Genomic DNA, 14,964 nt, shown 5'->3' on the forward strand with positions numbered 1-14,964 from the left:
GTGATTAGATTGTTAGAGTTACAGCTTTCCTTAGTTGTGATATCTAATTTCAGATACAAAATTTTAGGCTCACCAGGAGAAGATGGAAATTGTACTGTTTTCTCTGAATTTGACAAACATAAATGGACTGGGCATTGGGAATATATTTCGTACACTTGATAATTATTCTTATTGCATATAGATTTACTATGCTGGGCTTAAAACCTTTCCCTTTTATTTAGACAAAAGGGAGAAATGTTGCAGAATAGTTTTCCCTGCCACTCTACTGTGCCAATAATGATAGTTTATTCAAAGGGTGAAGTCAGTGATAGACTGACCAGAATTAGCCATAGGTATGCTGGAGAACTGAGCAAGTCAGATGGAGAGAGACAGGCAAGAATAAGGATGAGAGTTAGGTAATTTCATGGGTTTTTAACTTGGGAAATGTGGAGAGTAGGGTCAGTCAACCATCCCTCCACTTTCTTTGGATTTATCAGGATTTTATCTCAGTTACTGAATCCTGTGTTTTTATTAATACAAGAAAATTAAGGAAAATGGTTTAATTATGGTGTGACATGGGGATGTGCAGGCAGACATGGTGCTGGACGAGGAGAGAGTCTTACACCTTCACCTGTAGGCAATAGGTGTCACACTAAGCAAAGATTGAGTAGTGGAGACCTCAAAGCTAATCTGCACAGTGACACACATCCTCTAACAAGACACACCTGCACTAAGGAAGCCACACCCCTCTAGTAGATCTACTCTCTAAGAGCTTCTAGAGCCCAATTTCATTCAAACTATGACATGTGACCTATCCCAATCATTGGTTCTAAGGTCAAACCACATTTCTGTGGTTCCTCATCCTTACCCTGTTAGAGATACTCTGATGTCCATAAGAGCCCAGGTGGGAACAAAAGGAAATGCATAACAAACATTTTCAGACATCATTTGACCATGTGTCTTTTTTTTTTCATGGTTTATTTTTTTTTATATTTAAAAATTTCCATCTCCTTCCCTCCTCCTCCCCCCTCCCTCCCCTCCTCCTCCCCCTTCCCTCCCCTCCCCTTCACCCATACCTCCCCTCCCTCCCTCTCAAGGCCAAGGAGCCATCAGGGTTCCCCACTCTATGCTAAGACCAAGGTCCTCCCAACTCCCCCCAGGTCCAGGAAGGTGATCGACCAAGCTGAGAAGGCTCCCACAGAGCCCGTCCATGCAGAAGAATCAGAGCCCAGAGCCATTGTCCTTTGCTTCTCAGTCAGCCCCCGCTGTTGGCCACATTCAGAGAGACGGGTTTGGTCGCATGATCCATCAGTCCCATTCCAACTGGAGTTGGTGATCTCCCATTAGTTCTGTCCCACCGTCTCCATGAGTGAACGCACCCCTCTCGTTCCTGACTTTCTCCCTCAAGTTCTCGCTCCTTCTGCTCCTCATCAGGACCTTGGGAGCTCAGTCCAGTGCTCCAATGTGGGGCTCAGTCACCTTCCCCATCTGTCGCCAGCTGGAGGTTCCCTCACGGTCCTGACTTTCTTTCTCATGTTCTCTCTCCTTCTGCTCCTCATCAGGACCTTGGGAGCTCAGTCCGGTGCTCCAATGTGGGGCTCTGTCATTTTCTTCATCTATCGTCAGGTGGAGGTTCTATGGTGATATGCAAGAAATTCATCAGTATGGCTATAGGAACTGGCCTTTTCAGGCTCCCTCTCCTCAGCTGCCCAAGGAACTAACTGGGGGCGTCTCCCTGGAAACCTGGGAACCCCTCTAGGGTCAAGTCTCTTGACAACCCTCAGGTAGCTCCTTAAATTAAGATATATGCTTCCCTGCTCCCATATCCACCCTTCCTATATCCCAAGCACCCCATTCCTCTGAGCTCCCCCCATTCTCCCCTTCACATTTTTCTCTCCCCATCTTCCCTTGGCCCAGTCTCGCCCAACCCTCAAGTCCCCAATTTTGCCTGGCGATCGTGTCTACTTCCAATATCCAGGAGGATTACTATATCTTTTTTTGGGAGTTCACCTTCTTATTATCTTCTCAAGGATCCCAAATTTATAGGCTTGATGTCCTTTAATTATGGCTAGAAACCGAATATGAGTGAGTACATCCCATGTTCATCTTTATGGGTCTGGGTTCCTCACTCAGAATAGTGTTTTCTATTTCCATCCATTTGCCTGCAAAATTCAAGATGTCATTGTTTTTTACCGCTGAGTAGTATTCTAGCATGTATATATTCCACAGTTTCTTCATCCATTCTTCCACTGAAGGGCATCTAGGTTGTTTCCAGGATCTTGCTATTACAAATAATGCTGCTATGAACATAGATGAGCATATGCTTTTGTTGTATGATTGGGCATCTCTTGGGTATATTCCCAATAGTGGAATTGCTGGGTCCTGGGGTAGGTTGATCCCGAATTTCCTGAGAAACCGCCACACTGCTTTCCAAAGTGGTTGCACAAGTTTGCATTCCCACCAGCAATGGATGAGTGTACCCCTTACCCCACAACCTCTCCAGCAAAGGTTATTATTGGTGTTTTGGATTTTAGCCAATCTGACAGGTGTAAGATGATATCTCAAAGTTGTTTTGATTTGCATTTCCCTGATAGCTAGGGAGGTTGAGCATGACCTTAAGTGTCTTTTGGCTATTCGAACTTCTTCTGTTGAGAATTCTCTGTTCAGTTCAGCGCCCCATTTTTTAATTGGGTTAATTGGCATTTTACCGTCTAGTCTCTTGAGTTCCTTATATATTTTAGAGATCAGACCTTTGTCAGTTGCAGGGTTGGTGAAGATCTTTTCCCAGTCAGTAGGCTGCAATAAAGGATAGTTTTCAACACCCATACCTAGGTTCCCAGTCATACTTGGGACATATGAATACCAAAATATCATTGCTGTACTAGGGCAGGGCCGTACTGTTGACAGATCATGTGCATCCAGTTCTCTGTCAATATTTTTTCTTCAAATATGAGCAACCAGTGAAGCAATCTTCTTTCCCAAGTACATCCAAAAATGCTTGAAGCCAAGTTTTGTGTCTCTAATGAGTCCTTTGAGTCCAGGTTTCATTTCTCAGAGCTCAGCAGTGATCCCTCCTCATTTATTGCCAACATGAACATAGAGAGGTTGCCACATTATAGACACAGAATTCCTGACAATCTAGACATCTCTTACTCACAAAGCAGACCTCTTTCGGCTGTCTTATACCCCTCAGAGTTTCCATGAGCTCACTGCAGTGTTGATTAAACCTGTCTGGATGGACATCACCAATGTCATCATAGACCTCATCAGGGGCGGGGTATATTTCCAAGGTGAGCAGAGTCAGTTTTGCAGTGTGCTGCAGCAGCTGCTTCAGGCTGGCCACAGACAGGAAGTTATTCATAAAATTAATCTCAATGAGCTGGGTGCACTGGCTCAGGGCAGGCAAGAGGGCACTAATCTGGTAATCCAAGATCATACAACCCTTCAATCGTAATGTCTGCAGAGTAGCTGTCAGTCTCTCTAGCAGCCTTGCTAGAAGTAGATGGTCTAAATTTAAAAAGGTTACACCACTTAGATCCAGATGTTTGAGCTTGTGGATGCTTGGACACTGGGACAGATAACTCATGTCTGCATTTGATAGCGAGCATCGAGTGATTGAAAGGGTCTCCAAGGGACTCTCCAAGCACCTACAGAGAGACAAAGAAGTTTATCTCAGTAAAGTCTAATAACGGTAAAGAAAGGATGATACTTCAATGTAGCTGACGCCAGTTAGGCCTAAGTTTATTTTGAGAGCATTATAATGATAGAGACCAGGATATTCCCTGACAGAGAGTTAACAACACATGCAAAATCGCTGTAACAGTTTCTGTCCTCAAATCTGTTCCCAATGCACAGTCGAGCACAGAACCATCTAAGCTGACAGTTGGTATCTGCAGGAGACCAAGAAGGACTAACAAGGATCCACTCAAACCATCCCTGGGTGTTGGGCCTCATGAGGCCTGTGTGTGAGGCCCAGCATAACTTCATGAACCTAAGTAGTGTTTGGTGAGGCCCAGTGTAATTCCCTGAGACTAACTTGAGTTGGCATGAGGCCTGGTGTAACTACCTGAGCCTAGGTATAGTTTGGAGTCCTGTCTCTGGCTAGCTGACCTACACCCTCCTCTGCCCAGCAACCTCTCCTCAAGTGTGGCAGAATTTTATTACCACTTATTTTTTACTCTACCTTAACCCATCCCAAGCTGTCCCAGCCCCATGATGGCCCTATATAAGGGTGTGCCTGGTACCATTAAATGAGATCCTGTTCTGACAAACTGGCAATTCAGTGGGTGTGTTTCTCCCCCATGGCCAATTGTGGAGAGATGCTGGGTCATTCAATACTCACCATCCGAATGAGACCCAGGGGGAGTACGGTGTTTCCAGCTCTCCCCCACTCACCCGAACCTGATCATTCTGCCAGAGAACCAGGCAGCTGGGTGTGCCAATAACGTTCTCAATGAGCCCCCAGTCTTCTATTGCTGCCTCTGTCCTGCTCACAGACCTTACCAGTTGTCTCATTCACTCTCAATTAGTTCCCATTGCCCTACCTCTGTCCAAAGAACACTTTACAATAGGGAAATGTGTGTATGTCTGTGTAAGAGAGATAGAGATAAATGGAGAGAAAGAGACAGACAGACAGACAGAAAGACAGAGAGAGAGAGAGAGAGAGAGAGAGAGAGAGAGAGAGAGAGAGAGAGAGAGAGAGAGAGAGAGATTTAAACTGTTAACAGTCCTGAGGAGAGAGCTGACATGGGGTAGCATGTGGCTTAAGACCTCATACATTTGGTGGATCTGTTTTTGCTTCATCTGGTTCCCTAGCAAAGACGGTTCCTAGATCATGAATGCTAGCACAGCAGAAAGACTATGAGATCAGTCATCCCATGTCATTACACTCCTGCATTCAGGAGCGGTTGGAAAGCCACAGGTGGACACTGATGTGTCATGGAACACTGCAAGACTTTTCCCCAGCCTGTGGAACAAGAACTCTATCCTTCCTCACCTGAGTACTTGATCCAGTCGTTCTTTCAGGAAGCAGACATTATTCAGTTGGAGATGCTGGATCTTTTTGAGTTCTGGTATCTGGTAAATGATCTCTGTAATACACTCTTCGACCATCTTGTGGTTTCCAAACCACTCCAAAGGTGTGAAGATTCCATTGAGAAGGATTTTCTGAAGGTTTTTCATCTGTACCAGGCCAGGGGCTATCATCACAAGGGTTCTCAAGGTCCAACATCCATTCACTACGAATTCCCCTATAGAGCTTGGCTCAAATACCTCCAGCAGGATTAGGGGGTTGTAGAGAGGGGTGGCCCAGAACTCCAGCTTTGGACACATCACCTGAACCACATCTTTTCTCTGCTTGGCCCACCAATAGAAGTATTTTAGGTATTTACTGAGATGGCTGGTCTCGAGGGAAAGGTTCATCCACACAGTCACAACCTGTTTTTCCCCTTGTCTGGGACCATGCACCATGGGTTGGGTCTCATTATTGACATCTGGGGAGCAGACACCATCCTCTGTTTCTACCCAAAAGTTCCAGAAGTCATGTTGGGCATCCCGCAAATCTAGCTCTTGGAGTTTGCAAGTGCTGTTGGTCAAAGAGAAGGAGATTCAAATGACAATTTGAGTATCAATTTATACTTTGCTTTGACCCCACACCTCCACTTCCCTGAAATCCCTTCCTTGAACCCAGAGTGTTTTCATTTCTATTGGCTGGCAGAAGAGGGAGTAGGAGAGTCATTGTGTATTGACCACATCTCTTCTCAGTGTTCTCTGCTCACCACTGTCCTTTTGCACTTATCCACCTCTCTAAACTCTGATTCCACTTGGACCACAGTCTGAAGTCTGTGGTCACTTCCCTCCACCCAGAGCCTTCCTTTCTATGATACCTTGGTCACTTACATAGGTCGATCCTTTTGGTTAATCAGCAAATCCAGGCCCCTCAGCACAGCCTTCAAGGTCTTCAGGTTGGGAGTCTTCGTAAGGGCTCCGACAGGGAGGCATGGGTAGGGCCAGGCTGCCACCATTGCCCTTATGATGTCTGTCTGTCTGCCAGTGAAGGCGTCTTTGAACAGTGGTGGAAAGAAAGCCTTGGGCAGCTTCTTCAGAGAAGCAGTGGCCAAGGCTTCATTCTTTAACAGACTTTTTCTGGCCAACTTCTGCAGTGTGGGTGGGGAGCTCATCCTGACGTGCAAGTAGGCAGATGCTGTGGAAAAAAGCAGAGGAATAAAGCCTTTCAGACAAAACACCTTTAGAATGCCACTTTTTCCTCCTCTGTTCATCGTGTAAACTATGCAGGGCCAGAGCCCCTCACCTGAACAGGCTGGAAGCCTTAGATTTCCTATTTTCTGCTATCTGTCTTTCTCATAGCCATAGTCCCCTCAAAGGCCTCATGGAGATGAGTACACATTTGAACTAAGGATCCTGGTTATCGTGCCCAATCATACTCCCCTGCGTCATACTACACTTCAGTAGGCCACGAGGAAGAGGAGAACCAAACATGAACCAGACACTCTTGTAGGCAACCATCTTCAAATGCCTCTCACAACCCTCAAGTGAAATATTAAAGGTCCCTCACCCAAACTATGATTCGAATTTAATCAATGGAACTTGTTGGGAGGATCTGTGAAATGGATTCAGATCCTATTATTCCAAAAAGCTTCAGAACCCAAAGCGAAGCTGAGCACTTGGAAGACAAAGGCCCAAAGATCCCTCTGAGCTAAACAACACCCTGGGCAGCATGAGGTTGACAGAGGAAGTACAAATTCTAATTTGTGTTAATTAAAAAGAAAAAGAGAGAGAGAGTTAGATATTAGGGGGTGAGAGCTGAAAGATCAGAGAAGTAGAGCCATCAACCACTAATTCTTACCCCTGGGAACTCCTCCGACCGAACAGGGTCTCAACAACTCCTCAGACTGAATGCCTTGAGCTCCTGTTTCCTCCCTCCTTATATTCCTCTCCCCAGCCAATCACATCCCTTCTTGTGTCCACCCCCCCTAGTATCGGGATTAAGGGTGTGTGATTCTTAAATACTGGAATTAAAGGTGTTAGACATTACCACCTGGCTCTGTTGCTCTGTTTCTCTTTTAGACTGGATCAATCTCGAGTAGCTCAGGGTGGCCTTGAACTCACAGAGATCCACCTACTTTTGTCTCCCAAATGCTGGAGTTCAGGTTTTTGCCACCACGGCCTGGCTTCTACATCTAACTAGTGTCTCAGCTTCACACTTGGATCCTCAGGTAAGCTGTATTTGCTATATCACAAACAAAATATCACCATGTATAATCACATTGAATTCCATATTTCTAAGGAAGACTGGAGTAGTTGTGCAGTGTTTGCTCCGTGTGCCTTAGTCCTTGAATTTTGTAATGTAGGCACTCTAGTAAGGCTTCTACAATTGCGATCCATGTCTCAGTTTTCACAACACTTTGCTTCTATGGTGTTCTATGCTAGCCTCGGCTACATCAGACTTTCAAAATATTCCAACAAACAAAAGAAAACAACAACCAAAACAAAAATACTAACAGGCAATGAGAGGCTGGTGATTCCAGGTAGGACTGTGTGTCCTCTTGGGAGAGAATGGCTTAAATAATCAGGACAGAAAAGATTATGTGTTACAGGTTCAAAAGTTCCAAGCAGTCACTCCAGGCTGCAAGTCTCCCAGAGTCTTGCCTGGGCCATTCTGACCCTCACATCCCCTTTCCCCTCACACTTTCCCTTCATAGCCCCACCTTTCAGCCAAAAGCCGCCCCCTCTCTGGATGATTGAACATCTTTCCATCCAATCCCATTTGGACTTTTGCATCTGCAGCTTTAGTAGATCAGATGTGGGAATTTACAAAATCTGAGACAGTAGTCAAATCCCAAACCCATCTAAAATACTTCTTCACGATCTCTGTGCTCTTGTATACATTGTCTTATGTATATTATTGTTATGTAGTTTCTTCCAGTTAAAGGTTCAGTACTCTCTAAGGCCTGTCTGGAACTCATTTTTTTTTTTGTTCGCCTGAAATGTTCTCTATATTGCAACAATCCTCCAGCCTAGTAGAAGTTAAGGAACAGACCGTTTTCAGTTTGATTACATTTCCATGCAGGAAAGAATGAACTAAGATACTGCTGAAGATGAAGACCCATTCCCAGAGTCATCGCATAAAGACTAAAACTTCCTTTCTTTTTCCATCCTTCTTCCCTCCTTCATTTGTTATTTCATTCCTCCCATCCCATCTCTTTTTCTGTATTCATGTGTCCTCTCTTTGTTCTTTGTTCCTTCCTTTATTTCCATAGCTCTGTTAGTTCTGCTTTTGATGCAATTATTTCCATGATGAGGCCAGAAAACAGCTGTATTGCTTAGTGGTATTGAGTCAGTGATCTGAAATTCAGAGCTCTTACCTCTAAGAAATCCTCAGACCAAAAGAGAGCTAGTTGCTTTCCCTCACACCTTATATTTATCTCTAGAGCTGGGATTAAAGGCTTGTGACTGACTCCCTAGTATTGGGATTAAAGGTGTGAGCCATGACCAAGTGTAACTATTTTAGCGTTGTTCCTGTGTAGCCAAGGGTGGCCTTGAATTCACAGAGATCCAGCTGCCTCTGTCTCCCAAATCCTGGGATTAAAGATGTTTGACACCACTGCCTGGCCTCTAATGACTTATTTTTACCTCTGATCATCAGGCAAACTCTACTTATAGAACATACATAAAATATCACTACAGAGAGTAACTTTCCTGATTTCGACGCTGGTAGCAGGTATTCTAATCCCTGCAGGGACAGATAGTCACTCCAGGCTCCAAGGCTCAGAAAGAATGTCCTCTCTAGCCATTCTGATCCCCATATCTGCTTTTCCCTCTCACACATAACCCTTGTAGCCCCACCTCTCAGCCGCAAACTTCCGGGACACTGGACAATGGATCAACCACCCACTTCATCCTCTTTGATATTTTACACCTGTAGTTGGAGTGTGTCAGATCTCCATATGGGAATGCATAAAATCTGAGATTACAGGGAGGATCCCATGGCCATCCATGAAACTTCTCAACAAACTCTGAGTGCTGGGGTTCCTTGTTACCTGACAATAGTAGTTTTTTAAAGTTTTTCCTCATAATTTTTCTATATATATAGCTAAGTCCTATGTGAAACTTATTATAGAGTCTGTGCTGACCAGTAAGTCTGGGTAATCCTCCTTCCTGGGCGTAATAATATGAGTTGGATTTGTCCAGTTTGGTTAGATCTCCTTTCAGGAAAGAGAATCAACTGAGACTCTGTTGAAGGTAAAAACCCATTCCTCAAGTCACCTCACAACACTAAGAATTTGCTTATTAAACGTATTTTAATTAATTAGCTCCTTAAGTTCCATGTTTGTTCCTGCTTTGCCTTTTAAAGAATCATTGCCGTGATGAGTGGAAAGTATAGTTGGGCTTCAGTAACCCTCCTGCCAAGTGGAAGGGGATGCACATAGGGTCTGTTCAGGTTGGGGAGATCTCCTATCAGAGAATAAACTGAAATTCTGGTGAAAACTACCACTTGTTATAGTTTTGTTTTCTATGCTGTGCACTGGCTAATTTTATGGCCTGAACCGTACTCCAGAGTAGAGTCAATGGCGCTATGGTCTTGGAGCCTACTGCTTCTGGTCGTTCATTAAAAGTAGCTATTACTCAGGAGGATGGGAAAGAAGGGACAAAGTCAACACCTGTGTGGTATTCAGAGTGAGTTCAAGGCCAGGCTGAGTAATTTATATGAGAGCTTGTGTCCCAATGGGAACAATGTGATATGGCCTGAGATGTGCAGAGGTTGCATGCACATCAATTTGTTCTCCATAAAGGGAAGGGATTAACTGAGACCACATTAAAGAAAGGCAAAGTCCTTAATCCAGAGTGTTGGGATTAAAGATTTGAACCACTGCAACAGGAATTCTTGGAGTTTATTTGAGAAAGTATAAGCTAGGCAAGAGTGTTCTTAAACTCAGACCACTCTGGCTCTGTACAGATTCCTAGGCCCATTTTAGAATTCAAGTTAGAATCTGCTCTGCAGTTCTATTTCTTTCTAATTCCTTGAATTATTGTTTCACAGATTACAGTTTCATAGCTGTTTGAATTATAATTTCTTCTTAACTGTAGCTTAGGAATTGTCCTGGGATCTGCTCTTAGTTTTCTGAACACAAGCCCTATGTCTGAGTTGATTCGAGAACTAATCTTTCAGAATGTGGTTGCTTCAGCCTTGACTATTTCACTTGGCATTGTCTGAGAGTGAAATTTAAATAAAGATACAGGGAGGACAAAAAAGTCACACCTGGGAACTCAAATTAAGGTCCTGAGCATAGATGATCCCAGTTCCAGGCTGAAGATCCCTGCATGAAGAGAAACTATATCTACATGAAATTAAACAAAAGCAGATAGATGACCTGGGAATGTGGTTCAGTCTCAGAGCACTTGTGTATTGGGCCCAAACCCTACCACCAAACAACATTGATCAAGACATTTCATACCTTATTTTATATGAGATCCCCTAAAGTGTGAAACTATCGGGTCCTGTGTTACATATATGAATAATTTGCATTGGTATGGATCTTGGTTTATTGATACAAATTTAAGGTCAATTTATATCTAGAAAATCTAACTAACATGACTACAAGCTTGACTATTATCAATGATTATTCATTAACAACCTATATTTCCTAATTATACTTACATTTTTAAAATGAACTACACAATCAAAATACCTTAATCAAGATCAGAAATACATATACATATAACAAAAATAACCTTAAATTTAAATCACTAAAAGCAAAATGCATATCAATGCAAATTATTCATATCTATATCATATCCCCCTTTAAATATAAAAGAATATTTATAAACAATATTTGGCAATATGGGCACAGTTATTTCTCTCCAAACTGCTTCCTGCTGTATGGGGAGTGCTGTTAATTAGGTCTTTCATGGTGTAACCTGTGTGCTAGATTATCTCAGTCAGCAGTTGAGCAAAGTAATTTTTTGAAGGTGTCCACAGCAATCTTTTCAGGAGGGCGTGGTCTGTCATACCATATTGGGATAGAAGCAATCCACAGGGTCTCATCCTCTGTGAAAACAAAAGAAGAACTTTTCCAAAGCATCATAAATTTAGATCCAAATTTTGAAGTCAAGGCATTTTCAAAATATCTATCTTGGATTAGTTCAGTAGCATTTATAAACAAATATCTTTTAGCAGCTGTTGCTCCTTCCTCAGCATTCAAACAATTCAAAGAGAGCATAAAAGCATGCAGTATCAAGATTCTCTGTGTATTTTCCATCTTTGTGTAGCTTTATTTTAACCTCTATTTCATTTATTTTTACTTTCTGAGACAAGTTCTCTGTATATCTTTGTCCTGGAATAACTGTAGACCAGGCTGTCCTTAAACTCTCAGAGATCCTCCTGTTTCTGCCTCCCAAGTGCTGGGATTAAAGGTATGTGTTACCACAACTTGAACTCACAGAGATTTGTCTCTCTCTGCCTCCCAGGCATTGGGATTAAAGGTGTGTCCTGCCACACCTTGAAGTCACAGAGGTCAATCTACCTCTGCCTCCTAAGTGTTGGGATTAAAGGTGTGTACTACCACACCCAACTTCTCTCCTTCTTTTTTTTTACTTTAAGAACTTTAACTTTTAGCCTGCATATATATTTAACAAACCGTAAATCATTTAGAGGTTTTCTTTGTTTTTGAATCTCTCTTTACTGTATCTCTACCACACCCAACTACTCTCTTTCTTTTTTTTTAACTTTAAGAACTTTAACTTTTAGCCTGCATATATTTTTTCCACACCGTAAATCATTTAGAGGTTTTCTTTGTTTTTGAATCTCTCTTTACTGTATCTCTCTTTTTCTGACCACATGAGTCTTTAATTTACAAAGCATTATCAGTAGGACTAAAGCTGTGGCTTTGACGGCTAAATCCAGCCCATTCCTTAGCTTTCCAGCCTCATGTCAGAGGTACCAGCTGTGTTTATCACCACAACTCCATGGCGTTTCAAGGTCCTTGCCAGCAATCAAGTTGCAGCATTCTGCTCACAGACCACACTCAGTCGGACTGCTTGCCTGAAAGAGTCAGAGTTTGTCCTGGCAGAACTTCCCAGAAAAGCCAGCATTTTAAAACGGCTCAGCCTTTTTCCTGCTATGGCTGAAAACCGAAAAGCATGCGTTCAGCTTTTAATCAACACCGTTTAAGTGTTTCGTAGCAGGACCTCTTAAAAGAGCTGCAGGGTTTTGTAGCTAAGGCTGAGGCAGGAAGCCTCTCTTAGATGAGAGTGCTTGCTTACCTCTAGCAAGCAGAGCAGACCAGAGAAATTGCTGCTACCAAGAAAACATGCTTTACTCTATTCTTTCCCAAGCTTTCTCAGGCTTTCTGTGGATTCAGTTATCCATGTCTGGGCACCATTCTGTAGTGGAAGGAGCTGAGGGCTGCATTCCTGCCACTCAGATCCCAGCCACCTGGCTAGCTTATGCCCCAAAATAACAACATATAAATAGTATTCATTTAAACACTGCCTGGCCCATTAGCTCTAGCCTCTTACTGGTTAACTCTCATATCTTGCTTTAACCCATATTTAGTAATGTGTGTAGCACCACAAGGTGGTAGCTTACGGGAAAGATTTAGCATGTATGACCTGGCGGCTGGCTCCATGGCGTCTGTCTCAGAGAGGGGAGGCATGGCGACTGCCTGAAGCGTCTGACTAACTTCCCTTCTTCCCAGCATTCTGTTCTGTCTACTCCACCTATATAAATCCTGGCCTAAAAAAAAAAGGCAAGGCAATTTCTTTATTAACCAATGAGAGTCCTTCATCAATTGTAGAGGCCTTACTGGAGTGCTAGAAACACTGAACTCTCCCTGGTTCTCAGTGGGATGGTGAGTATTGAATGACCCAGCTTCTCTCCTCAATTAGCTAAGGGGGAGAAACACCCCCAATGAATTGCCAGTATGTCAGAGCAGGATCTCATTTAATGCTATCAGGCACTTATATAGGATGGTGATGGGGCTGGAGCAGCTTGGGATGGGTTTAGGCCAAGTAAGGAATTAAGTGCCAATAATATTCTGTCACACTTCAGGAGACGTTTATTTTTTCCTTTCTAATCATTTACAATTTTTCCTCTTACTCTGTCTCATTTCTAATTCCAATTCTCTATTGTAATACTCTGTTCTAATTCATTCTTGTCCTAATTACTCTACATTCTTTCTTCTTCTTCTCTATTTCATCTCAATCTATGTCTTCAGCAGTTAGAATTTCCCAAGCATATAATACATACATATCCATTCACTAGCAACTTAATAATAACTTAGTAATAAAAAATGCTACAAGGAAAATTCTCAGGGTCACAGGCATGCTTTGAAGATATGTAGCAAAACTTATCACCTAGTTTGTAGCTAACCACACCTGTTAACTGTGAAGAGTTCCTGGCTGTCTTTTAAAGGGAGAAAACTAAAGTGTCGACAGATATAAAAAAATGACAAAGGATATGTGCATTATTTTACAGTTCTTAAGTGTGATTAATAATATCTGGAAATGTTAGTTAATTAGGTGTTACTGGTTTCTTTGAAGACTATGATAGAATAAGGACAGATACATGCAATATTGCTAGTATTCATCATAAATCCTTTGAAGGAAGCCAGGTGATGGTGGTATACACCTTTACTCCCAGCACTCAAGAGGCAGACAGGCAGATCTCTGTGAGTTTAAGGCAACCTGGTCGACAAGAGCTAGTTACAGGACAGGATCCTAAAGCCACAGAGAAACCCTGTCTTGAAAAAACAAAATGAAAGAAAGAAAGAGAGAAAGAGAGAAAGGAAGAGAGGAAGGAAGGAAAGAAGGAAGGAAGGAAGGAAGAGAGAGAAAGAAGAAATAAAGAAAGGAAGGAAAATAAATTCTTTAAAGGACTTAGATCCTAGAAGGCTACAGACCTGTGATTTCATAAGTAAATCTGTGAAACTGTTGGGCCCTAAAGCTCCACCAAGGAGGAGGTCGCCCCCAAAAGGCACTCTCACTGCGGTTGATGCAATAGCAAGAGGAATTTTTATTTTGCTGCCGCAGCAGACGTCCCTCAACCTCGAGAGGAGAAGGACCTCTGCTTTGTCTATTATAGGCTCTTTTAAAGGAAAAAGCCACAGAATCGGGAGCGGGGGGTAGAACAGAACCAAAAGGGAGAGTACAGAAATCATTTTCCACTATTTTGACGAGTTCATTTAATGGTCAGCTAACTCTAATTGATCAATGCTGTTGCAGTTGCTAGGCTGGTTGAACAGGAGGAACACTTGCAGGTTTCTGCAGGTCGTCTCACCCCAGTTCCAGAGTCTGGGTCTATTGAAGAAAGCCTAAGAAGAGGATGGAAAGGACTCAAAGCTCCAGTGCACGCGTGGTTGGTTATCAGGGTCCTGGTTCCCAGGAAGTGGGGTGCAGTAACTCTGAGGTGCTCCAAAGTCTTTCAGAAGTTTGTCAAAAATGGTGGAGGGTTTGAGAGTTGGCTCAGTGGTTAAGAGTACATGCTACTCTTTCACTAAACCTGGGTTCCATGCCCCAAACCAAGATGGTAACCCACCACTCAATTTCTAATATCTATGTCTGCCCTCCACAGGCACCAGGCATCCATGTGGTACATATATTACACATATAGAAGCAAAACACATGAATAAAATTATATATAATATATAACCACATATAACTTACAAATTTAAAACTTAAGTCATGATGGCACACTTCTGTGATAACAGCTGGGAATGCATGCATAGGTAGATCTCTCAGGATGAGGCTAGCCTGGTCTACAGAGTGACTTTCAGGACAGCATGGACTACACAGAGAAACCTTGTGTCTAAAAACAAAACAAAACAAACAAAACAAAAACAAAAACAAAAACAGTGCCCATAGAGACCTGTCTCTCTGTCTCACAAGTGCTGGGATTAAAGGTGTGTGCTGCCACACCCAACTACTCTGTTTCTTTTCTTTTTTTAAAGGACTCTATCCTTTTTCTTT

General features: G+C 42.8%; 1 protein-coding gene across 1 annotated transcript; it reads right to left on the bottom strand.

Moving 5' to 3' along the window:
* Positions 1-3,058: 3,058 nt before the first annotated feature.
* LOC119817168 (PRAME family member 12-like) lies at positions 3,059-6,257 on the bottom strand. The gene is made up of 3 exons (XM_038334356.1): positions 5,878-6,257; positions 4,976-5,563; positions 3,059-3,626 (listed from the first exon to the last, which is right to left on the bottom strand). Exons 1-3 carry the CDS (start codon positions 6,255-6,257, stop codon positions 3,059-3,061), a joined length of 1,536 nt encoding a protein of 511 aa, XP_038190284.1.
* Between the last annotated feature and the right edge of the window lie 8,707 nt (positions 6,258-14,964).

This window comes from Arvicola amphibius, chromosome 6 (genome assembly GCF_903992535.2).
Source record: "Arvicola amphibius chromosome 6, mArvAmp1.2, whole genome shotgun sequence".
In the NCBI taxonomy this organism is placed as follows: Eukaryota; Metazoa; Chordata; class Mammalia; order Rodentia; family Cricetidae; genus Arvicola; species Arvicola amphibius.